This window comes from Boleophthalmus pectinirostris, unplaced genomic scaffold (genome assembly GCF_026225935.1).
Source record: "Boleophthalmus pectinirostris isolate CB_2022bp ecotype Guang Dong unplaced genomic scaffold, ASM2622593v1 HiC_scaffold_7, whole genome shotgun sequence".
In the NCBI taxonomy this organism is placed as follows: Eukaryota; Metazoa; Chordata; class Actinopteri; order Gobiiformes; family Gobiidae; genus Boleophthalmus; species Boleophthalmus pectinirostris.
In genome coordinates, this window is record NW_026571473.1 from 24,003,012 (window position 1) to 24,027,480 (window position 24,469).

A 24,469-nucleotide genomic window follows, 5' to 3' on the forward strand; every position below is an offset into this window, starting at 1 on the left:
TAGTAAGTAACTTAACTAACTGTAGTTGTTTCTGAGGGGGTCAAAATGAATGAATTCTTTCCTGAAATACTAAAATAAAATACTATATAAAACTGGAGCCTAGACAACAACAAAAAAGATTTGATGTCTGCTCTCTAGGGACCCCTGCAGGCGTGGACAGGGACTGCTACAACCGGCACAATAGGCGGTGAGGAGGAGTGGACCAGCAGCAGCCAGCACAGGCGTGTGTCTGTCACAGGAAAACACCGCTGCGGGGAGTGATACCGCCCTCTCCCCGCGTCCACACGTCCATAGCCTTAGTACCAGCCTCTTCATCGGGATGCACTGATCCAGACCGTGTGTTTTCCCTCGCAGGGCTTCACCGGCGGCGGCTCCTCCATGCGTCAGGACGGGAATGGAGCAGGAATCCGGTACTACGGCGGCGGTGTCCGCGGCTGCGGGGACTTTCCTCTCCCTGAACGAGCACGAGCAGCGGTATTACTCGGGGCTCCACGCCGTGTGCCAGGCTGACACTTCGGGGAAACTGTCGTCTCCTAAAGTGGCCGAGCTGTTCAAAGCGTCTCAGCTGCCCCCAGAAGCCCTGCATAAAGTAAGTGCTGTGTGGCCAATGAGCGGACACTCATGGCACGCGTTACCACGGTCTACGTCTGAAGTCTGTACCTTTTACAATGTCTGATCTTCTCATACATCTTAGATAGACTGTCGACACAGGCAGACCACCACCACACCTTCTTTAACCCCTTTGTCACTGATCATTTGGTATTGTAGACTTCCCACCTATGAATTGGGTTTCATTCACTTTTGTATTTCCAACCAGTTACAGTTAAAATAGATTTACAGTGAAAGTGCATTTTGGCAGCTTTTCCTTCATAGAAGGAAATCATATGGACTTTCAATCAAGAAGGTTATTATATTGGACCAAAATCTCTCTACTGAACAACAATACAGTAACAGCGATGCCTAATACTAGAAAGCAGTAGTAATTACATTAGTAATTATTATTTACTTCTTGTGATTACATTGGGCTTAATATAATGAGTTTAGGCCTGTCAAAATAACAAAATTTGAAGTGCAAAATATTCCTATAATACTAAAGACTAGTTTTCTTAGTATATTATTTTTCTGTTTAAGTGTGAACACTTTTAGTGAATTAATCTATAATCTGTCTATAGATGCAAATTATTGTTCAAACATTAACTTTCTACAAAAAAAGATTAATTAATTGAGCTGTAAGTCTGATAAAGTAATAAATGTGACAGTCCTAGAGTATTTTTTGCAGAGCCACTGCCCAGATGGAAACTTATTTTTTCCATCTGAAATGAGCCCCCAGTATCACTTTAGCGACGTAGGGTCTGCTCCTGTGATCTATGTGTGTGTGTAATGTGTGTAATGTGTGTAATGTGTGTGATGTGTGTGATGTGTATGTGTGTGATGTGTGTGATGTGTATGTGTGTGATGTGTGTGATGTGTATGTGTGTGATGTGTATGTGCGCTGTCAGGAAGCTGGGCAGTGTTGTGGCTTCCTTCCTGTCCGTCCCTGGAGCAGTGCCATCACACGGTCAGGGCCACTGACACTCAGCCTCTGTGTGAGTGGGCTGAAGGATGCCCCCACTCTCCACTGGGGTCCAAAAGTCAAATGGTAGAACAGAGATGGCACTGGTTTTTCCCCTTGTTAAATGTACACTACTGTGATGAAGTCAGGATTTGTGGTGGCAGCGGTCAAAGACATTGCTGTTAATGTAAGAGATACACAACAAAAAGACCAAGGTAAAAAAGCAAATATAAACCTAGTGTGTTCAAAACTGAAAGATATGTAGTGGTAGAAGTTTTAACAAGCTGGCAAACCTTTGTCACACATTTTTAAAGTAAAGTCAGTATCTTTCTGTCTATGCCTCAGAATGGAAGTCCTGAATAGTTGTCAGGAGTTGCAACATTGTGGACCAAATAAAGGTTCTCTCACATTATCTTAAAATCCACACAAAAATTTCCTCTCATGTAAGCAAATGTAATAGATTATAAGATGCTGCTTCCTGCTCCTCCCGGTGTATAGCCTTGATATGCCCACAGCTGTCAGGTTGTAATAAAGTGACTCGAGTGGTTCTTGCTGAGTTGTCATTCCTCAGGCCACTTACACACACAGGATCAATTGTTATGGGATCACATGGTCTTATACTGCACACATCCAGTGTCTCACACAAGCACTTTATTCAATTGGTATCCATTTAAATGTGACGGTAATTACAATCATAGTTCACTTGTGGCAGTGAGGCAGATGGTGGGAGATATTCTGCACCTGTTTTAGAAAGATTCTGATATAGATATTATTGACTGAATATTGGAATAGTTCAAACAGATACATTTTTGTCAATACTGGCCTCTCCTTACAATGGAATATAGTATTACGTACACAAAGGCTGACACGCTTGGGCTACTGCGGCGTCAGACTTATATATAAACCCTCAAGCCACAAGCACATTTAAGTGTTACTTTTCCACACGCTTTGAGCTAAGAAAAGTTTATCCTGAGAAATAATCAAAAACTGTTGATTCTGTTAGGTCTAAATAATATATATGTATAGCAATCAAACCAAAAATGTAAATAATTTCTTCACAATTTCTCAAGTTATATTCCTGATAAAGCTTGTTTCCAGTCTTGTAACTCTAGTACCATTATGTGGTGTAATAGCACATAGTGAGGGACCAGTGGAGTGTTTAATATAGACTCAGAGGCAGCAGAAGAACCAGCCCTTTGTCAGGTATGACTTCACTTCCTGTTATCACATTTATCACACAGAACTCACATCAGGAAACAACCTGCAAAACACTCAAAACACAGCCATTAGTTCTCACAGGTTTCATCTAAAATACAGATTTTTTTTTCTGCTTTACATTTTATCAAGTAGCAAAGTATAACACCAAGTAAAATAATCACTGTAATGAGAACCTGACTAAACAGAGGCATTCTGACTGTGAACTGAATTGTCTTACCACAGATCTAACCTGTAACTTGGTGTGGTTTGGTCTCCACGAAGAAGGGAAGGTTTAGTTTAATACCATACTGTGAAACATTTCACACAAAATAACATCCCCATGGAGCAAAGTACCAGTATTTGACAGGCCCTCCACCAGAGAATTTAAACAATGCACCTTTAAATGTGCCCTTAAAGAAACTCTGAAAGTCTGAAATAACCCCTATGATGTAATTAGCTCACAGAGTAAACACACAGTACAGTCTTCATTCACCAAGGTTTACTCTGTATTCCCTCCTGACATCTTCACTGACCCACAAACCTTTATCTTGTGTCGATTTCATCAAACTCACTCACTACATGTAGGCAGCTGTCCTTCTGTTACATTGACTTCCTTCCTCAGGCCACGGTGTGACTGGTTCTTCTGGTTTCTCAAGGTCGTGTTTCTAAAATAATGGCATCATCAGTAATGGTCTTGAGCGTCTCCTGTTGAGTACATAGGACGCCAAGCTCAAATAATCTCTCCATTGTTTTTCACAAAGACTATTAAAAGCTCTTGGGCTGGTCTGTCAAACCACATTTCATTTGCATCTATTCGCAAATGTGCTTTAACATCTTTGTGGTAAGTCTCTATGACTAGAATTTAATATAACACTTGTATTAGATTTTCATTTCATAAAGCAGTACTGTCCGTAGTCACTTTTAATCTATTGCCATAATGTCTCTTCTTGATAAACACCTGTTATGTCTCACCTCTTGTATGAATGGTTGTAACAGATGAGAAAGCAAATGTACCCTCATTGGTACTCAGAATACACATGTACAATATATTGTTTAAAGACAAAACAACACTACATTGTTAGGGCAGAAACTGAACCACCAAATTTAGGGCTAGATGGTGACTTTATCTACTCCATCACTGCCTCAGTCCTGATAATATCTCACATAATATCTCACAAATAATTGTACAAAATAAAATACAGTTTGTCTATGAACTGTTAGAACTGATCAAAGAAATAATCACTAACAATTGTATGTACAAAATTAATCTTCCCCATCTTTTATAATAATTTTTTCTATGTGTGGTGGCTCTACTTCTAATCCTAATCTTTTTTGCTTCCCCAAAGCTTTCATTGTACCCTTAATCATACTTACGTCGTCTCTTTTGGATCCACCCCTTCAAGTATTTTACCTCTCTGTTACACACCATTCCTCTTGCTTATAGTGCCACTTGAACAATGATGGTTAATCTTCTCTTCTTGACGGTTGTTCAGTCCCTGCTGCTGGAATTCTACACTGCTCTTGTGTCTTTGGCCATACACTCGTAAACATGGGTGTATGAAATTTGAGTGCTATGAATGGTGCATTTATTTTCAAATGCTTGTACTGCCAACAGAGGTGTAAAACTGCTGTGCTAGATAAAAATACTGGACTCAACAATTATGGAAAAATAGATCTTACTGACATTTTTCTAACCAGGCACATAAACATTTCAGACTGATTTGAACTGCTAAAAAAATGCAATAAGTAGTTGTATTTCAGAACTATTTCAGAAGGATTATAGTATATTAAACTATGGAGTTAAATGATAGGATTACCCCATGGAGCCACACTGCAGAGGACATTAAAGTATGTGTGTCTTATTTCAATTTTTATTTTTTTTATTTTAAAGATGCACTGTGTAACTTTTCTGGTGGACGTCTGCCTACATTGTCTCCATGGCAGTGTTATCGCTTTGTTTTTGTTGTTTGTTGCTTTGTTTTGTTGTGTGTAATGTTTCATAGCTATTGTGTGTAATGTTTCATAGTAAAGTATTAAACTTAAATATTTCCATGGAAACAAGCAGGAAATACCACCAAGATACCAGTCAGATCTGTGCAGAGGATGGCCAGCTGACTGTAGGTGTGCATATTCTTAGAGCAGACATGTCAGACTCAGGTCCGGGGGCCAAATTTGGCCCGCATGCTCATATCAAATATGTATTAGAGCTGGCCGCCGGCTGCTGCGCCAGTATGGCTCATGCACCGCTACTACTACTACTAATACTACTACTTAATTGAACTTCTATCTAAGAAGAGATGCCAAGTATTTGTATCTGCTTTGGACCCATGTGTATCAGAGCAAATCACATTTTAGCAAACTGAGCATGGATAAATGTTTTCTTTATGACTTTTGACTGTTCATAGTCAAAGAAAGATTGGATTTTCATTGAAGCAAGTTGTTATTTTTGACTGGTTGTTGGCTTGTGAAAAAAAAAAAAAAACATTTGAAAGGAGTTCAAAAGCTACAGATATAGGCTATAGAGACATTATTTATTTAAAATGTTGTTATTATTTTATAATATGCTTCTTCTGGATTCAATGTTTAAGCAAAGCTATTATTAAACTTTTATTTTAATAAGAAAAGGTTTAGCATTACATACCTCAAAAGAAGAGAAAACATGCAGATGTTGTTGAAATTTTTCAGTAAATATTTACTTTGGTCCCAGATTTAGTCCTAGTTTTTAATTTTGGCCCTCTGTGAATTTGAGTTTGACGCCCCTGTCTTACAGCAATAAAAACACCCACAACTGAATGAAAGGAAGATGGATAAGTTTAATGCCACACTATGAAACATTTCAGATAAAGTAATACCATCTCCATAAACCTTCTATCCGAAAAGATCCACAATGCACCTTTTAAATGTGTTTGTTTTGCAGGTAACGGAGGTTTGTGGAGCCAAACGCCTGGGATACTTTGGCACAGCCCAGTTTTATGTGGCCCTGAAGCTTCTGGCTGCAGCCCAGTCTGGACTCCCCATTCGCCTGGAGAGCGTTACAGCCAGTGAGTCTAAAGTCCTACTCTTCGTGCTAAGGAGGAGGAGGAGGGGATCAGCAGATTATCTTAACATACCAGGATTTGGTCTAATCTGGATGAAAGCGGGAGTCGCGTGGCCTCATTATAAGAACACACAATCAGAGGTGCATAAGGGGAAAAGATTTTGAACATGACTGGTTCAGTATGAAAAGGCTGAGGGAGGCACGTGATTGACAGACTGAGTCAGAGGAATCTCACCTCAGTCCAGTGAAAGAAGCTAATGCGCTCATCCTGATTTATTCACCCAGTAAGAGTCTAGTGCTTTTGAGAGACGAGCTCTGTGTGTTTACATCTGCTGCAAATCAGTCTAAGCTGACAGAGATTTGCCTTAAGAGAATGATACGTGTCATTATTTTATTCATTTGCTAAACTCCCAAGAAACACAGTCCCTACAATGATTTAAGAAAATTCATTACATCCCTGCCATGGTAATTGAAACCCAGTTCTAAGAAAGGGAAATGAACCACAAAACCTATAATCCTTTGCATAACCTGTTTGTCAAATCAAAGCTTGTCCTGTGCTCTCTACTACTCTCTACTACCTTTTATTTGTTCAAGTAATGTCAGAATGTCTTCTCTTCTCAGACCTCCCATTACCCAGATTTGTGGGTCTGCAGAGTGAAGCAGAGATACGGTACCCCTCCATTCCAGCAGGGGGAGTAGAGGGACAGGTGGCCGCGAGTGCGACAGGACCTGGATTATCCTGGACCGGCGCAGACAGGAGCGCCTACAGACATGTGGAGCCCGGGGCAGAGAAGAAAGTAAGTCTGACTCAACATCCACATGCAAACGTAGAGTTACAGTGGAGTAATCTCTTGACAGTTGTTGATGTGAGCATTTGACTGGATACATGGAAATGCATATTATTTAATGTCTATATGTACTATTGATTAGTTTGTGTCTGATGGAAATGGGGAACTCCCCAGGAGCTACTTAGCTAATGAAAGGGGGCCAGACACATTAATAAAATACAGATCAATACAAATGTCATATTCAGATTAGAATATCTTAATAATACAGACATATATTCCTGCAGGAGTTGTGGTCTCCTCCCAGATCACCGTGCACATCGCCCCCTCGATCTCCCTCCAGCTACCGCAGCTACCCATACTCCAGGAATGGAGCAGAGCCACACATGGGTGAGGACATGTTTACTACACAGATTTGCAGGGTTTATCTGAATATACACTGTTCTTACGAAAAATAACATCTTATCTATTCAAATTGTACTTCTATTTAAGATATGAAAAAGAAATACATAGTCTCAAAGAAAAATATGCATGTTATTTTAGCAATATACATACGTAATATAGTAGATGTAATAATATATTTATGCCATACTGTGGAACATTCCAAGCAGAGATTAGCAGAGTCAGTTAGTTTAGTCTTTATTTGAAGGGACAAAGTACAGACATTATATCATAATATTATATTATGAGACATGAAATATTGTACAGAGATACTAACACAAAGCAGTAATATGAGAAAGAAAAGGTCATCATGATGTGTTTTGTTCATGCTTTAAATTATGTATTAAACTCTTACCAAATCTTAGAAAAAAAAAACATTGATTATAATGCAAGCAAGCAGAACTGCTGTCATGGAACAAATAATTGCAATGTGTTGTGCACCTACCTAACAGGCCTACATCTTATAATTAACAACAAGATATTTCTCTTTTTATATTTGTAAAAGTTAAATTTTTGGATTACACATCAGATTTAGCCAGTGATGCTACATTTGTCAAATAATTATCTTTGTTCTTATTGTCTGTAGTCTATCCTGTAGACATCCACTCATCTCGCTCAGGGGTTCAGCTGGAGCCACACTCTTCTCCCAGTAACTATGGGACCAAACCCTCTGCAGACCTCTCCTCTGCTGCTGCTATTGTTCGGGTATGCTCTGAATTAATGAATAATCACATCAGTAGCATATGTCTTTTGATTTATATTTTCATATTTGTGTATATTTTTGTCTTATTGCTTTCTTTATTTTAGGCTGGATCCTCTGAGCGACTTGACCAGCAGGGGGCAGACTACCCGGATGATGACCCCTGGAGGATCACAGAAGAACAGCTCCAGTATTACACAAACCAGTTCACAAGTCTGCAGCCAGATCTTGGGGCACTCATTATAGGTAATTTAACATTACACCACTATAGTTATGAGCAGGAACAGCACCAGTCAAAGTAGTGCTCCTTGATACGGCTTGGCTTGCACATTCTGTCATTGTACCCTTGAGCAAGACACTCTGTTTGCCTGTGTTAGTGTCAGGACTGAAAGAACAATGCAAAGTAAAGCTTTTGGGGTATCTTGAAAGTAGGGCTGTGCAATTAATTGCATTTTAATTGAAAAGAAATTCAGTAATTTATATAATTGTTAATAATAGTGGTTGTTTTTAAACAAGAGGTGTACAGCCCGTTCAAATTAAATTCAATCAAAAATCAGGATTGATCAATATGAGTTCAATTATTGACAGATTTCTTTGTGCTTCAACTGTTGCTGGTTTTTGATTTTAGGAAGTAAAACATATGGTCCTGTTTGAACCCCACTTCGCCTGAGGGCAGTGGAAATACCACTCATAACACTGGCCTCTACAGCACGTCCTTGAATGCTGATACACTGTGTTTAAAGTGCTGTTACTTTTGTTTACAAAGCTACTGCGACTTGCTTTACTGCATTAGACTAGCAAATAGCATTTACATAAAGGGTACAGTCTTGACTACAAACCCCATTTAAAAACATGGCTTTTGTGATTGGATTTATTACCTCCATTATGAAATATCAGCTTAAGTGCATCAGCTTTCTCCCACTGTATGGTAGGTGAAGGTGAACTGATGAAACTCCATGTACATTGTCAGTCATTGTGTGTCTATATTTACTATAATGATCCAGGCTGTAAAAATCAGGCATAATATGAGTGTAAATGTAGCTAAGTAAAATAATATTTAATTTTATTATACATAGCCATGATTTTTGAGTGATGAAAAATTACATCATGGTGAATAACTATTTAAAATGAAGTATTATATCTTTTGGATGGAAGAGCCCTCAAAATGTGGCATGTGACAGCAAGCTGAAACCCATGAATACATATAAGTAAGTCATTTTTGCTAAGGTAATATTGAAAATCTTTTTTTCAGGGGCCGTTGCCAAAGACTTCTTCACAAAATCCAAGCTGCCGATCCCAGAGCTGTCCCATATTTGGTGAGTACTGCTGAGTCACAGTTTGCCCTTGCCTGGTCCAAAAGTCCCTTGTGCCAGGGCCAGACAGATCCATTTCAAAGTGCTCACCACTACATCTCACAGATATTGATTGTTTATACACCTTTTATAGCTCCACTTTTAAACTTTGCAGATGCCTGCTTCCAGCAATCCACAAACACTCAAATGATTAGAGTGAAGTAGATTTTAGGGTTACATATTTGACTATATTTTAGATAGAACTGAGATCATCCATGCTATATAGTTTGCAGTTTAATAACTTTCTAATAGTTAAAAGTGAAAGGATGTTTAGTACAGTGGTCCTGTGTTGGATATATTTCATGTATTGTAACATTTTTAGTTGTCAGCATCAAGTTTAGGTAGTTTCTGTGTACATTTTAACATTTTCTTCCAATATTTTTAACATTTACTCATATTTCTATGTAAATAAATGTTATTGTTTTCTATTTTTTTTGTATCTTTATTTTTGAAGGGAGTTGAGTGACATGGACAGAGACGGAGCACTCACGTTTTCTGAGTTCTGCACAGCCTTCCATCTGATTGTAGCTCGTAAAAATGGCTACCCACTCCCCGAGAGCCTGCCCCCCACCCTCAGACTGGCGTTTGTACAGCCAGAGGAGGACATCCCGGAAACGCCTGAAGTATGTAGCACTGTTGAATATCATATTTTAGTTTTAGCTGAAATTTTCTGACTTTGTAGCAGTTCTGTGTGTGGCGATTATAATCAAAATATTTGAAATGACTGCTTCACTGTTGCAGCCTCTCATTGTCTTTGAGGACACTGAGGTGAAGCACAGTCAGGTCAGTATCTAGATTTTATTTGATGCGTGCAGTACTGCTTCCAGCCTGTAGATGTCACTATCATGCTAAATACAGCATTGTCTTGCCCACTGTCTGAAATAGAAACCACCTTTTGCAGTTTGTGTTTTACTTCCTCATACTTTGGACAATAAATAAGATGTATTGGTTTAAGTTTTATGAGGAGCATTTTTTCTTTTTTCTTTTTTACAGAATATTGACATCGTGGAAAGACTTCAGCCTCAAATAAAACCAAATGCAAGTGAGGAGGCTACTAAACAAGGTAAAAGAAAACCCTTCACTTACATTAGATCCAGAGTATGTAACAACTTTAAAATACATAATTCAAAATCATAAGGTTTAAGAGGTTTCTTATTGAGCATGCATTCATTAGTAATGATAGTATAAGAAGAATAGTGGTTGTAATGTGAGTATGAGCTGTTGTAGGAATTGAAGTTGCAACAGAAGTGGTAGCTTTTCACTATCTTTCATGTAAAATAGTTATTTTATATATATTTTTATTTCATTTTTCTGTTTTTGTTGACAGCTGATACCACTGTGAGGATAGCAGCAACACTGGAACCCACTCCAGAACCTATGACCTTTCCTCAAAGACCAGGTAAAGAGAAATTTGAGTTTTTAGTGCTAGTAGGCAAAGGATAGTTTTGCTTATGGTGAGGTTGCACTGGCATGGTCATTACCTTATTTGTCTAAGTTCTGTTTCATTACCACATTAATTGCTCTTTATGCCTCTAAGGAAGTCCGTGGTTCTCATTTACAAACTGAACATTTTGACTGTTTCTTTTCAGATCCTCCACAAGAGCTGGACCCACAGATGAAGACGAAAACTAGACCCAGGTCAGAATCTTAACATTACACAATTATGTACAAAAGATTTTCAAATGTGAACTTCTGCCATGGTTCTCAGTCCTGTCCTATAAGAAACCGTTTTTCCTGCCCCACTGCAGATCATACTCCAGTACATCTATTGAAGATGCCATTAAGAAAGCAGAGGAGCCACCCACTCCTCCACCACGACCACAGAAGTCCCACTCCCGGGCCTCATCCCTGGACCTCAACAAGCTTTTCCAACAGGGCGCATTAGGTACTGTAATGATAATTCATATCCAGAAGTATTATTAAAATGACTAGGATCTGTTTCCATTTTTTCATCATGCCAAACATACAGCAGTTATTTTCAACCAAAATCTTTGTATATTTTAGTGTTGATCTGTGTATTATTTTGCAAAAGGAATGAGAACATTGCTAATCCCAAGATTTTATCTGTACAATTGTACTTCCTGGTTTAGCCCACTCATTTTCTAGGTAAGTGTCCAGTATAGATTTTACTGCTAAGACTACAGCACGTGTACAGTGATATGCTTCCTCAGTTTGTGGAAGTAATTTTGAAGCAACAGGAACAATTTCTTTGTTGTTATGGTTAAGTCTAAAGCAGATCTCCATTTATAGTTTGTGTTTAGTAGAGTTACATTTGTTCTTGTTTTCAGGTGCAAAAAGTGGCTGGCTTCCTCCACCTCCTGCACTGCCTCCCAGACCGGCACCCTCACAGGTAAGACTCAGCACAGAGACTCATTATATTGTAAAGACATAAAGCAGAGAACAGAGAGAGAGACTGAACAAATGCTGTGTTGTATCTCTTGGGTTTGTAAATTAATGATAAGATGACAACACCCAAGTACAACCCGAAAAAGACTGAAATACTGAGTGGCTGGATCAGTAATGGGAAAGGAAAAGAGCAGTTATATTTAAAGTCCATTGTGAGGGTGTTTTTTTAGCGTTATTGGAGTAATGGGGAGTTAATGCAGATACTTTTTAAACTATTTGTGCTAATGTACAGAAGTGGGCATGCAAGAGACAGTGGGACTAATCTTGTACATGCCTCAAAGCAGATTAAAAAAAGCAAAGATAGTTAAATCAGTAAGGGCATCTGACTTAAAATTAGAAAACCTTATGTATATTTTTTAAAATTTTGCTTTACAGACAGAGACATCAAGTTGTGTGATGTGCACTGATGGACTCTTTATAGTTAACTTCTGCCTTGTTCATACTTGACTTAATCAAGTTATAAGCACAGCACCAGCACATTTTTAATTAATGTCTAACAAAGTTTCTAATGAATCGTTTCAGGTCCCCCATTTTGCCCCGGAGAAACCTCCTCAAAACAAGGTGCAGCAGCCAAACTTCGCAGACTTCAGTCACTTTAGAGAAGAGGTAAGATTCACCAATGAAAGTCTCAAAGCAAATAAACATTTTGAGAAGACGGTGCATGATATAAGTCTGTGCGCGTATACCCTATAACTACAGTAAAAATGTATTTTTTAAGAGTTTCATCAAAGCCCTTGCAACCTTGTAACTATAATAATATGGGCTTTATTTATGGCTGAAGAGATGCTGTTCCTTTGTCCCTGACTTGTCTTGCCTGACGTTTTGATATATTTCATTTGGGTATAAGCGTGGATTCTGTTACAGTACACAGAAGCCCGGGTTAAATATTTATGAAGCTGTCAAACATTGAAAATGACAAAGCACTGGTGTATTATTCACAGGCGTAAAGGAAGATGAAAGCAATTACCTGGAAATGTGACTGCGTTTATTATAGTAAAGTTAGAGCCGGTAGGTTCAAAGTCAGGTCATGGTCAATAAATTATATATAGACTGATGCAGTATTAGATGTTGGACTTGGTAATTCATTGACAACAATAACAACATATCACAGGATTCATTATTAGCAATCTCCACCCGTGCCGTAGACTTTTGATTGCATTATTCTTAGATTTTTTTATGCTGTTAACTCTACTATTATGTTAACTGATAGTTTGGGCCCAATGTCTTGGAAAAGTTGACATAATCCATAATATTAATTTAAATTTTTACAGAACTTCACTTTGTCCAGCTTCCCTGGGCAGTTTTATGGTCACTAAGCAGATGCTTTCTGCATTTGGTGGTTGAGAGTCTGTGGTTGAGAGACTTCTGTAGCCAGCGCTGCCGTGGGACAGACTGACAGAACAGTGCTTATTCGTCTGTGTCAACAGCCTCTCCAAACACCTCTAACCATCCACTCTTACTGTATTTACTCCAAGTTATGGCTATAGTTTAAACCATTATGCATTTTTATTAGGGAGAACTTAGATCTTTTTGATATTTATAACAGTTTTGGCTAGGTGTTCACAATATATTGATATTAATTTGTATTGTCATAAAACCCTATTGCAGTCTGACATCAGGAGAGATGGTTATATTGGGTAATATAAAGCTATCTATGAATAATGATCAAATCTAAGACTTATTATGCTTTTTTAAGGTATTTAGTATTAAACTATAACTTAGGTAGATAAGTATTTTACATTTTGTTAATTGTAAACCATAATTTTGATCTAAAGCAGCTTCATGATAGTCCACTGACTTTCTTTTCAAAACTCCAGAACTGATAAGTACCTCTATAGTGGAATTTCACCTTAACAAGCCGTAGATTTTCAATTATGTTTTTCTTGTTGAAAATCAGCACTCAAGCATCAAATCCAGAAGAGTTCGGGATTACTTAAACATGCATGAATTAGTCCAAATACAACTCTGAGTAAGCCTACACACTATTTAACATGTTTAAAAGATTATAACAGTAGATTTTACATGTTCCCTTTTCACTTGTGTTACTTGTTTTTAATGGCCATCGCTCCCTTCACTTTCCCTTTTAGTTCCTGCTATGGTGCACTGGGTTAAATCTTTGTACTTGTCAAACACACAGTATCCCAGCATGTTACTGCACAGTCCCATGTATTCAGTTTCATCTCAGACGCCCTCCTCATGCGCCCGCTCTCCTCCTTCTCTGGATCACTTTCTCTTTTCTTGTCTTCACACCACTCTTGTAATTAGACCCACCAGCCCCAGCGTCTCCAAGCTGCTAATAGTAGAGTGTGTATTTTTCACTTACTAAGGCGCACTGAAACTTACACTGGCCAAGCCCACAGAGAGACATCCCAGAGTAAAACTGTTAAAAATAGCTTCCTGTCAAATAAAATGTGTCAATTGGGTTTAGGGAGTAATTTAATCATGGCTTTTGAGTGTAGGTCCTGGGAAACTGAAATTTCTAGACTAAGCAAAGAATCATTATACAAAAAAGTGCTGGCAAAACTGCAACTATTGAAGATTATTATTTTCTAGAATTGTAGTTGACTTTATTTTAACTCAATTCATTACAATAATCTAGTAAAGAGACAGTGTATTATTACTGCTTGTCCTGAGTCTGGATAAAACCATGGTTCTGTCAGGAGTAGATGTAGGAGATGTATCTAAAAATGGATATTATCTTAATTGTTGTTTTGGAAAGTAGAATGTCAAATATATAGTTTATAATAATTTAAAATGGTTTAAAAGGAGGGCTATAAAATGTTTAAATCTGTGCTTTAAAATCTGCTTGTGACTGCACACTTGGCCTTGGTGAGCTCAGAGGGATAATGTTACACAGACAATTAAGCAAAACTATTTTTAGTAAATGAACATTCAATACATTTTTACCAGATGCCTTTCCCATCGTAACTTGCCACTAGGCTTTTAATGATAACAGATTTTGCTGGACCAAAAATTTATTGTGATAAAAGATATTATTGCCATTTTGAGACCATTTTCAACTAATATAATGACCATGGAAGAAAAATGCAAATACACCCTCTCAAAGATCAGTAAACCTTACTTTTTAAAGAACATTTAACACAGGAACTTCAAGACAAGAAAAAACAACAGGCCTAAATAAAATAGACTTGTTAACATAAAAATACCCTAATGTAGTCTGGCTTACACCAAGGACTTGTTAACAAAATGCACTTGAATAAACTATTGTTCTGTCTGCCTCTGTCCTGGCTGATATCGTTTAGGTTTCTTGTGGGATTTCGGACTCTTGTGACAATTTCGGAAAATCGAGCTCGTTAAAAGCTATCATACAATTAACTGATTTATTGATTATCATTACAACTTGCCACAATATTTGACTGGATTAAGCGATGGGTTGAACTCTGGAAAATATGGTACATTCAGTTTACTATAATAATGCAAAATAGTCTTTTCATAATCTTCACAATTTGACAGCTTTACATTGACCTCTTCGTGATACTTTGAGATGTGTTGCTGCCATTCGATTATTTAAAATATTACACTTGACTTAACCTGACATCAACAAACTTTTATGATAGGTTTATGTATTATATCTGGGGGGACTGAGCCTTTGCTGCCACTGTCCTCTGAAACTCTTAAAACCCATCAGGAATTCAGTACAGCACTTCAAATCTACTAAAAACTGCTTCCTGATGTCTCCTGACGTTAGTGAAGAATCTCTGAGTGTCCAAAAAAGTGCAATATAAGTCTGATATATCATTACTATTTATGTTTTTAAGCTAACAATGACTATTTGTTCTTTTAAAATGCTTTTAAACTCGAAGTACACTAAGCAGGAAGTTGTCAGAAACCCAGAAGTGATACAACCCTGACCTACATTTGACATCTCAAGTTTTTTTCCCCCCAAACTGCAGCAGCGTCATTAAGTCTGTCAGTCCAATTTCACACTCCACAGACCCAGATAGGCGTCGTCAGTGTGTTCACAGAGACCACTCTGCCTTTTGCTAAATTAGTCCTACAATAATTCTGTCATCAAGGTTTTGTCACATTCACACCCATTCATTTTTCACTCCAGCTCTTTGAATTGCAGTCAAGTGACCATGACCTACAGGCTGAAGGAGAGAGCAATGAGATATTTATACTGCAAAATTTAAGTACACTAAATAGATCCATGTTTTATATTTACTTACTGGAGTACATTTTGAGTAATCCTTTATTATTAGTCTGTCTACATCTCCAAAGCTCAAAATGCTCTGTTCTACTTTGTGATCTCGTGTAGTGGTAGTTGTCAAGTTGACTTAGACTTAAACTTAAACTTAGACAAACTTTATTTATCCACAAGGGAAATTACTTGGACACAGAAGCTCACACATCACAATATAATATAATAAAGAGTAAAAAATATAAATGGTAATAATACATTTTAAATATGTAGCAAAAAAGATAGACAGCAACCTTTTACCTTAAGTCCAGCAGAGATTCGTATTTCCAGGGCTGAAATCATCCAAACGATTCTAGTGAAGGTGTATGGAGTTTAAACGCAGTGGAGCACTTCCTGTATTGCCACGTAATGTCACAAAGTGGAACTGTTTTCTGTTTGAGAGAAGGACTCATCCTAAATTTGCAGGGTTTGTGTGTCAAACATGTGCGAATAATACTTTTTCAACTAATATTTCTTGCTGAAACAGTACTTTTTTAAGAGATGCTTAAGAGTGCTTTTCCCCTTTCGGTCTGACCACACATATTGCATGTTGAGATTCTTGCGGTCCATAAAGCCATAACTGTATTTCCATGCTGCGGTCGTGTTGCTCAGACAGTAGCACAGTAGAGGATTATGGGCCCATTTGTTTCTGTCTGCATGTTTCGTTTTTACAGAGAAATTATGCATCTTGGGTACAATTTAGAGCAGGGCATTTGCCTGGTTAAGTAATTAGGAAAAGGCTTAAGAATCTTGAGTATACCACCGCAGCAGAGAGGAGAGTGTAGCAGTTCTGAAATGAGTGGATTGGATTTGCTTCTGCTTTTAGACACTGAATGAAAAGATGGACCTGAGGGAGACGTGAAATAATGTAGCTTCGTGTTTGAAATAGTTGATATCTCTGAGGACTCGACGGCACATGCACTGTTGAAGTCATTGAGCTACTGAAGCAGGTGTGAAGGACCCTTATGGCTGTAGTCAAGTGTCTTATAATGGTGAAAACAGTACAACATGCTGAACTTCAGTGGAGCTTTTCAACCAGTATAACAATTATTTCAAATTCAAAGGGCTTACAACTGTATTTTTGCAGTTTCTGTTTCAATTAGGGATGTAACAATATCCAGATCTTTTGGTACGATATTATCTCGATATACATCTCACGGTACAATATTTATTGCAACATTTTAGAGAGGCTAATAATAGTAATACTTGTAGATATTACACTTTTTTACTTTTGAAATACCTTGACAAGATTTTGGTGTGAATTATTTCCATCATAATCCCAAGAATTCAAGTAAAAAACATATTTCTTCATGTTGTCTGCACTGAAATGAATCATGGGATATGTAGTTCCCTATGTTTTTAAGCTGTTGCTACTAAAAAAATCATGCATTTAAGCGAAGAAACTTGTAATTCGATATATTGTGACAGCCCACGGTATTATTGTGAGACTTTTGACGATATTTCGGTTATTGTTGTTGTTTCAATCCACAGTTAAATTAGACTAGCTCAACCACATTACTATTCATGAATAGCAGTGTGGCAAAAGATATACATGCATTTGCTTTTTTAGTCACTACTAGAATTATAGCTCAGGTATCTTACAAAACATTTTTATTTTTACAATTTAACAAGTGTAATTTTTCACAGATTTATACATTTAAGCTTGCTTTTTCAATTCTGCTGTATTAATCTTTAGTTCACTGATGTCAAACGATGCAGCAGTCTCCTGGTTAAGATTGTTTTCCTACAGTCATTGAATAATTATGTACTATTTAGTTTGGTTAGTGCTGCAGGCCTTCCAGCTGTTCAGGAGATAAACAGGACGAGATACACCCGAGTTACTCATCAGTTTTAATCACTGGGCTGACCCCGAGAACAGGACATCTCACTATTCACTCCCTATGGGCATTGCACAATCTTCACCCACTAATGCGTGTGTTTGGACAGTATAAGTAGTCATTGGTAACATCAAAAGGGAAACACAATAAACCAAGTCAGTTTTTCACTTAATTGTACTTTGTGGAAGGCAATTTAAAACAATATTACTAAGTCAAATATATGAAACAATGCCAGTTTGATTTTATTAATTAAAAGCTATCAACAAGTGTATTAGTTTTTATCTGAGTTCTGTTTATGTACCATTCTGCTTGTTTTTCTAATTGAATTTCAGTGAGTATTTTTGTATTGATATTGTGAAAATCTACTTTGCCTCTGTTTCAAATTCCCACGTATCTTCTCAGGAGGAGAGCAGCGCAAAGGGCGAAGGTCAAAGTGTGCGCTCCAGATTTGGGCCAAGTACCGAAGAAGACTTGACTGGCGCTTCAAAACAGGTCAGCCTCTTCATCCCATTCATATGTGTAGTTCAAAGTAATGTAAAGGTTGAATAGTATTTTCAAGTGGTAAACTAGTGACAGACGATTGTGTTATTTTTGCTCAGGATTTGCTCCACAGTGCACCGCAGAAACCAGTTCGTAGGAAATACCATACAGAAGTCCCAAACATGGACGTACCACCCCCTGCAATGACGCTGGCTCCTCCCACCAAGGCTCCTCAGAAGTAAGTTAATCTTTTACAAATTATTATATTGCTGATAAGAAATAGTACTTGCGTTAGTGTTGAAACAGATCAAATTATGAGATTCATATAAGTATTTTAGGCACAAAAATCCTCAAACTAAGGGAAAAGAGAACTGCAAGATATTGCCAGTGCTTCACAAAGTCATTGAATTTCCGCAAAATAATATCCATGTTCTTTGTAGTTCTTTTTCTGCGTCATCAAAAAGCAATAATTAAGGGGTAAAAAAAAGTCTAATTACATTGAAAGGCTAAAAATAAATACAAGCACATCTTAAAGTCTTGTTGTGGGTGAAATAAAACACACTAGTGACTGTTGAATTATTAAATTAATCCAGAAAAATACAAATATTTCCAAAGCACAGCTCAAACATGTGCTTCTCAAATTGAATAAACTACAAAACTGTCAGTCACAGCATTCTTCTAAGTGATTTATTGCTCCCCTGGGGTAGTGTGGACAGCATTAATTATCTGATACAACATCCAGCCATCATATCATAACCACTGATGAGGAAAATTAAGATTATCTCTTCATTGTGGGAATAGTTTTTGGGTGGGATATTTTAGCATTTTGTCCTATATGTTGATGTGATGTGTTAGAAGAAGGAAAAAAGTGATAGTGCAGTGCAGTGAGAGTATTTCCAAAACTGGTCTGCAGTGTTCAGAAATGTCAGCGTTGTTAACATCATATTAGATATTAGAGCATCAGAAAGGTAAACATATTAACAATAAATAAGAAATGATACTAGAACCAATAGACCTTTTTCACAACTGCCGGAAGTACCGTGATGTAGGGTAAACGTCACTTATTCACTTATGTTAATGCTTTTCTATAGCAAAATATCTGTGGAAATGTCTCGCTTATTTTCCATCAGCTTCATAAATCTGCCCCATCACCAAATCTTGATCCAACAAGGTCCACAAAGGACATATTCTGTCTATGAAGAATTTATCCACAAATATCAAAGTAAGAAAGATGAAAACTTAAAGGTGAACAAAGACTAGCATTAGTCTGATATACTCCTGAGCGAAACTAACATTATGGTCATGAATAAAACATAAGTAATAAGTAATTTATTCATAAGTAACTGGTTAACTCAGACTGATTCTACAATTAAAATAAAAAATCGATTTCATGATATAGATATTAGCATAGATAGAGATTTGTGCAGTTCGAATGCTACAGATGTTCACAGATTACATGTCTTGCATTCAAACTGCACAAATCTCTCTGTCTATACTAATATCTATATCATTAAATCGATTTTAAAGTTTAATTGAAGAATCAGTCTGAATTAACAAGTTAAATATTTTTTATTCATGACCATAATGTTAGTTTTGCACAGGAGTAGTTCACTAATGCGAGTCGTTCGTCTTTCTTACATTGATAGTTGTGGATTAATTCTTCATGGACAGAATATGTCCTTTGTGGACCTTTTTGGTTGAAGATTTGGTGATGGGGCAGATTTATGAAGCTGGTGGAAAGTACACAACACATTTTCACAGATTTTTTGCCATAGAAATGCATTAACGTACCCTACATCGCGGCACTACATCGCGTTGTGAAAAAGGTCTATTACCAATTTCTCCTAAAGAATGTAGTTATAAAAATCTTTAGCATTATGTATTTTAACATGTTTTATTTATTGTTTTTATGTATGATTTACTCTTTTATTGCTGTAATTTGTCCTTGGAAACATGTTTATAAAATGTTCTGTACAAATAAAGTGGAACGAATTGGATTGAATACAGAAAATAATCTATAAATGTGGTTTAAACACTTCTAGATAATTGCTTATACTTATAGACAGTATTAAAAGCACTAGAGGATACAGTGATTACAGCTGCAGTAATGTTATTGATCAATAAACTCACTCAACTTAATTCATGTTATTAATACTGCAATGTATTGTGATTAGGGTGCTGTCCAAACAGAAGAGGGAGATCCAAATGGCCATCCGTAAGAACAAGGAAACCAACGCGGTGCTGAAACGTCTCAACAGCGAGCTCCAGCAGCAGCTCAAGGTTAGCTCAGCACATGTGTTTTTAGTATGTGTAGCATGTGCAGCTCTGTACACAGCCCTGCTCTGATGAAGTGTGTCCATCCACAGCATGTGAAAAGACGTGTGGGGTGTGCCGCCGGGCCGGGGGGAACAGGGGAAATCTACTCTTAGTACAGACTTAACTGCACTGGACATACTTGACATATTAAGTATAGCTCAGAGAGAGACGGCTTACAGAGTCAAGAGAGGCCTCGGGATAAATACAACAGCATGGCATTCCAAGTGAAGTTATTAATGGAGCAATTTTTTGTTTGGATCTTGAATCACAAACTCCCTAAAAGCAAGAAAAACACAGAGAAACCACTTTCAGTTCTTTTCATGATTTGATTTGTGTACTTTTTCTCATTCAGAAGAAGAAGTAATTATTTTGAAATTTGAATCAACAATGCTGCATTTTCATAAATCTGAGGCAAGGATACCATAAGCTCTTTCAGAAAACCAGCGTTACTAGTTGGTGTTGTAGATTACTCCAGTGTCTTTATTGACACTTTTTCAAAAGCTTGCAGTTCAGTGTCAGGACCTGGATTTTGTTCTCGTCTAAGTGTGAGGACAAATGCTCCTCTCCCTACTCCTGTCAGCTGCTCCTCTGTCTTCTTTTGTCTTTTGCTCATGTCAACTGCTTTCTCTGTCTGCTCTTCCTTCTGTTTCTCTCTGCTCCTGTCTGTTTCTCTCTGCTCCTGTCTGTTTCTCTCTGTTCCTGTCTGTTTCTCTCTGTTTCTCTGTCTGCTCCTGACTGTTTCTCTCTGCTCCTGACTGTTTCTCTCTGCTCCTGACTGTTTCTCTCTTCTCCTGTCTGTTTCTCTCTGCTCCTGTCTGTTTCTCTCTGCTCCTGACTGTTTCTCTCTGCTCCTGACTGTTTCTCTCTGCTCCTGACTGTTTCTCTTCTCCTGTCTGTTTCTCTCTTCTCCTGTCTGTTTCTCTCTGCTCCTGTCTGTTTCTCTCTGCTCCTGTCTGTTTCTCTCTTCTCCTGTCTGTTTCTCTCTGCTCCTGTCTGTTTCTCCTGCTCCTGTCCACTGCTCCTGCCCTCACCCAGAGCTGGACAAAAGCAGGGCCCTGGGTGTTGGGGTTTGGCCTCACAGATGGAGTATGGAGCACATGTAGCGTGCCTGTCATTCTGCCGTTAATGACACAACAGGGAAATCTAATATGTTTAACTAAGATTAGTTCCCACAGCCACATTCAGATGCCAGTCTCTGTCTGTCTTTCTATGTGAATTTAATATTTCCCTCATTTGAACTGTGTGAACAAACTACAACAACTACAACAATACTAACACAGTAAGCTATTTTTGTTATGAGCTTAGCTTGAATTTTGTAGCTATTATGCAATTATGCAAAACTCTCTGAATGCTTTTACAATTGGCAATTTTAATTATTTCAGCAGACTGAGCTAGTACTGGTGGATCTATTTTTCACACTAATTTAGACCAAGTTTACAAAAATGTAAGAAAGGCTTTGAAAATAAAAATTTAGAAAGCTTTTTTACCGATGTTTTATAAGAGAATGAACAGATGTACAATTGGCTTCTACATATGTGATTTATCATCATAACTGTAATTCATTTTATTTGCACAAGGTAATCTAGTTATTTGCTGCAATTCAGCTTGACTCGCAAAGTATGTGTGGAATCTGCAGCGAAAGGCGCACATGTCTGTATATAGTCCCAGGCCTGGTTTAAATACCAAACAGCCAATGGCATTCACAACTGTCCCCTTTAAAATAGAGCCACGCGGCCAGAGACCCAGCTTCAGCAGTGAGAGAGAGCGGATGAATCCGTCCTTATAACCTTAGCTTGGAGTAATTGGAAAAAGCATCATATTCTTTCATAATCCCCAAAGTCTTAAGCCCACTAACGTGGAACATTTTTGGAGAAATATCTCAGCACAAGTAGTTTTTATAGAGTGTGAAAAGATTTTAATATACTTTAAAAGAATGCTACCTTTATGAGAGCAGAGCTGGCCATAACAGGCAGTAGATCATTTTATATGGAAGATTTTTCAAGTTCATCCAAAGAATGTGACTTTTTTAGTGGACATTGACATGTAAAGTAGTAATAAAAATGTCCATAACAAAGGTGAGTTAGTTTCTTTTTATTTGTCATTAGGTGAATAACCAGATGTTCATAAATGTACCATTTGTAAGTTTATTTTTTTGCAAGGTTTTTGCCATTTTTTTGTCAGTAGAAGTCACATGTAAACCTGGTCCCCCCTCCCCTCACCTGGCCTTTGTTCAGTCTCACCTGTGCTCTCCAGTGTTCTTCTGTCCGGCCAAAGCTGGCACACTTGTCAGACAGCAACTAACGTAGATAGCATCTAGTGCTCATATGTAGAATATGACAGAGCCAGGGTAGCCTTTAGCTCTTTTGTCCATTTCTTTTTGTCCGGAGAACTTATGTTATGTTAGTGTGAATGAGATTGATTTGGTTCGACCTTTTTTTTTCATTTAAACAATAGCTTGCTAATAAAGCTATTCATATTGTATAATTTAAACATAGTATATGTTTCTACTGTTTCTATATGCTAAATCATAATTTATGCAGGTGTGCAAAGTCATCACAAAGTAAAGGTCCTTTGCCTGCAGCTGCTGTTGTTTGTACAACTTATGCAAAAGGATCAGTTGACATTGACGGGGTGAAATTAATATGCATGCAGCAACTTGCTGCTAATTATTTTTGTTGACTTTGTTACCATGACTAAGCTGAGTAAATATGCCATCCACAGCCTGTGAGCATCTTGTTCTGCTGTCACTGATCAGATTGTGTGTGTTTCTGTGTGTTTTTGTTGTTGTATGCAGGTGGTTCACCAGGAGAGGGTCACCTTGGAGTCCCAGCTGGAGCTTGTGCGGCCCGTGGCTACAACATGACTCAGACTGGACTAAGGTCATATGGTCCTGCTTCATCCCAGAGTCTTTGTAAGGACTATAGACTCTTCAACAAAGTCAAACTTATCTGGGCGTCGAACTTGCATCTCCGGTGGTGCCCCACTTGGACATGTTCAAGTACTTCAGCTACTGCAACATGCTGCAAGACAATGTATTTTATCACGACTGTATTATATGGCTATGTAAGTTATTCTGTTTCACTGTGGGATCCTAACTTATTTGTTTTATGTTATGTGTATTTGTTCTTTAAAGCTCATCCATCATCTGTCTATGCATCTCACTGTTATGAAGTACAACTTTGAGATTGTTTACATACTGAATGCATATACAGATCAGGCATAACATTATGGACTCACTATTCATGGTGAGTTTTTCTATAATGACAATCTGCATGTTATACAGCAATATATATTTTGGAGATGGTCTTAACTAGCCGTTATCTAGCCATGTTAGACTTGCCTTTCTTCATATTGAACTCACCCAGCATAAGGATGCCAAAATGATGAGATAAACTTTGTTACTTGGCCACAATGTTACGCCTGATCATTGTATACTGCTATCCAATGTATGCACCCATGTGTGAAGGTGCTACAGATGTTATTGCACTGCTAGCAAAATGCACATTGCAAAGTTGTACTAAATGTTTTTATAATTAGTTTTTTATCATTTCTGCTCTGCACACTCCATATGTGTGTGGTGTTATGGCACGCAGAGGGATCATGAAGACTAAATAAAATGAGCAATGAACTTTTTAATTTAAGATTTGTAACATGACAGTTCTATTTTTCCATAATGCATCTCTATTTTTGTTCAAAACATAAACATTACATGAATTACTTTTATCATTAAAGATGGCACAAACTGAATGGACTTGCGTGCTATTGAGATTGCTATATTTGGTAAAAGACATGATTGCCTTCCTGGATGTAATGTGATGCTGCATGTTTGATCAAAAAGACTGGACAGTTACAAAGTGCTCTCCTGACAATAAACCAATAAAGTTGTCTATTTTTATCTGCTGTAACTGAGTGATTATCTAAATTTGTTAATGACTTCATTGTATGGGACTTCCTAGCTAATTAGTTTCCTTAAAACAACTTGTGAATCTCACTGCTGATTGTATCTTGAGCTGGGGACTAAAGAAAGATCAAACGGTCCCCAGTCTGAACCCTGTGGCACCCCTGGAGCAGCTGCCCCTTTCCCTACCTCAGTCACAACAAACCCTAGTCAGCCAGGTCTCGTGATGGTTGTATTCAAACCCTGGCCCTTTACCTCCAAAAATA

General features: G+C 37.7%; 1 protein-coding gene across 2 annotated transcripts; it reads left to right on the plus strand.

Annotated features, from left to right (window-relative positions):
• Positions 1-141: 141 nt before the first annotated feature.
• reps2 (RALBP1 associated Eps domain containing 2) lies at positions 142-24,200 on the plus strand. 2 transcript variants are annotated; one of them, XM_020918799.2, is made up of 19 exons: positions 142-589; positions 5,667-5,790; positions 6,408-6,583; positions 6,859-6,961; positions 7,599-7,717; positions 7,820-7,958; positions 8,965-9,028; positions 9,519-9,687; positions 9,806-9,847; positions 10,058-10,127; positions 10,392-10,463; positions 10,654-10,702; positions 10,813-10,949; positions 11,353-11,414; positions 11,993-12,076; positions 17,912-18,001; positions 18,109-18,227; positions 20,164-20,269; positions 23,100-24,200. In XM_020918799.2, the coding sequence occupies exons 1-19, from the start codon at positions 395-397 to the stop codon at positions 23,166-23,168; spliced, it is 1,989 nt and encodes a 662-aa protein (XP_020774458.2). In that variant the 5' UTR covers positions 142-394; the 3' UTR covers positions 23,169-24,200. The 2 variants fall into 2 exon arrangements, with proteins under 2 accessions (XP_020774458.2, XP_020774459.2); XM_020918800.2 differs by lacking the exon at positions 9,806-9,847 and having other exon boundaries at positions 145-589.
• Positions 24,201-24,469: the final 269 nt, after the last annotated feature.

What these genes read in the sequence shown, in the direction of transcription:
- reps2 (XM_020918799.2), top strand. Translation starts at nt 395, where the DNA reads ATGGAGCAGGAATCCGGTACTACGGCGGCGGTGTCCGCGGCTGCGGGG. An exon ending in CTGCTGCTGCTATTGTTCGG is followed by an intron (nt 7,718 to 7,819) that starts GTATGCTCTGAA and finishes TCTTTATTTTAG; the next exon opens with GCTGGATCCTCTGAGCGACT. An exon ending in CCCACCAAGGCTCCTCAGAA is followed by an intron (nt 18,228 to 20,163) that starts GTAAGTTAATCT and finishes TATTGTGATTAG; the next exon opens with GGTGCTGTCCAAACAGAAGA.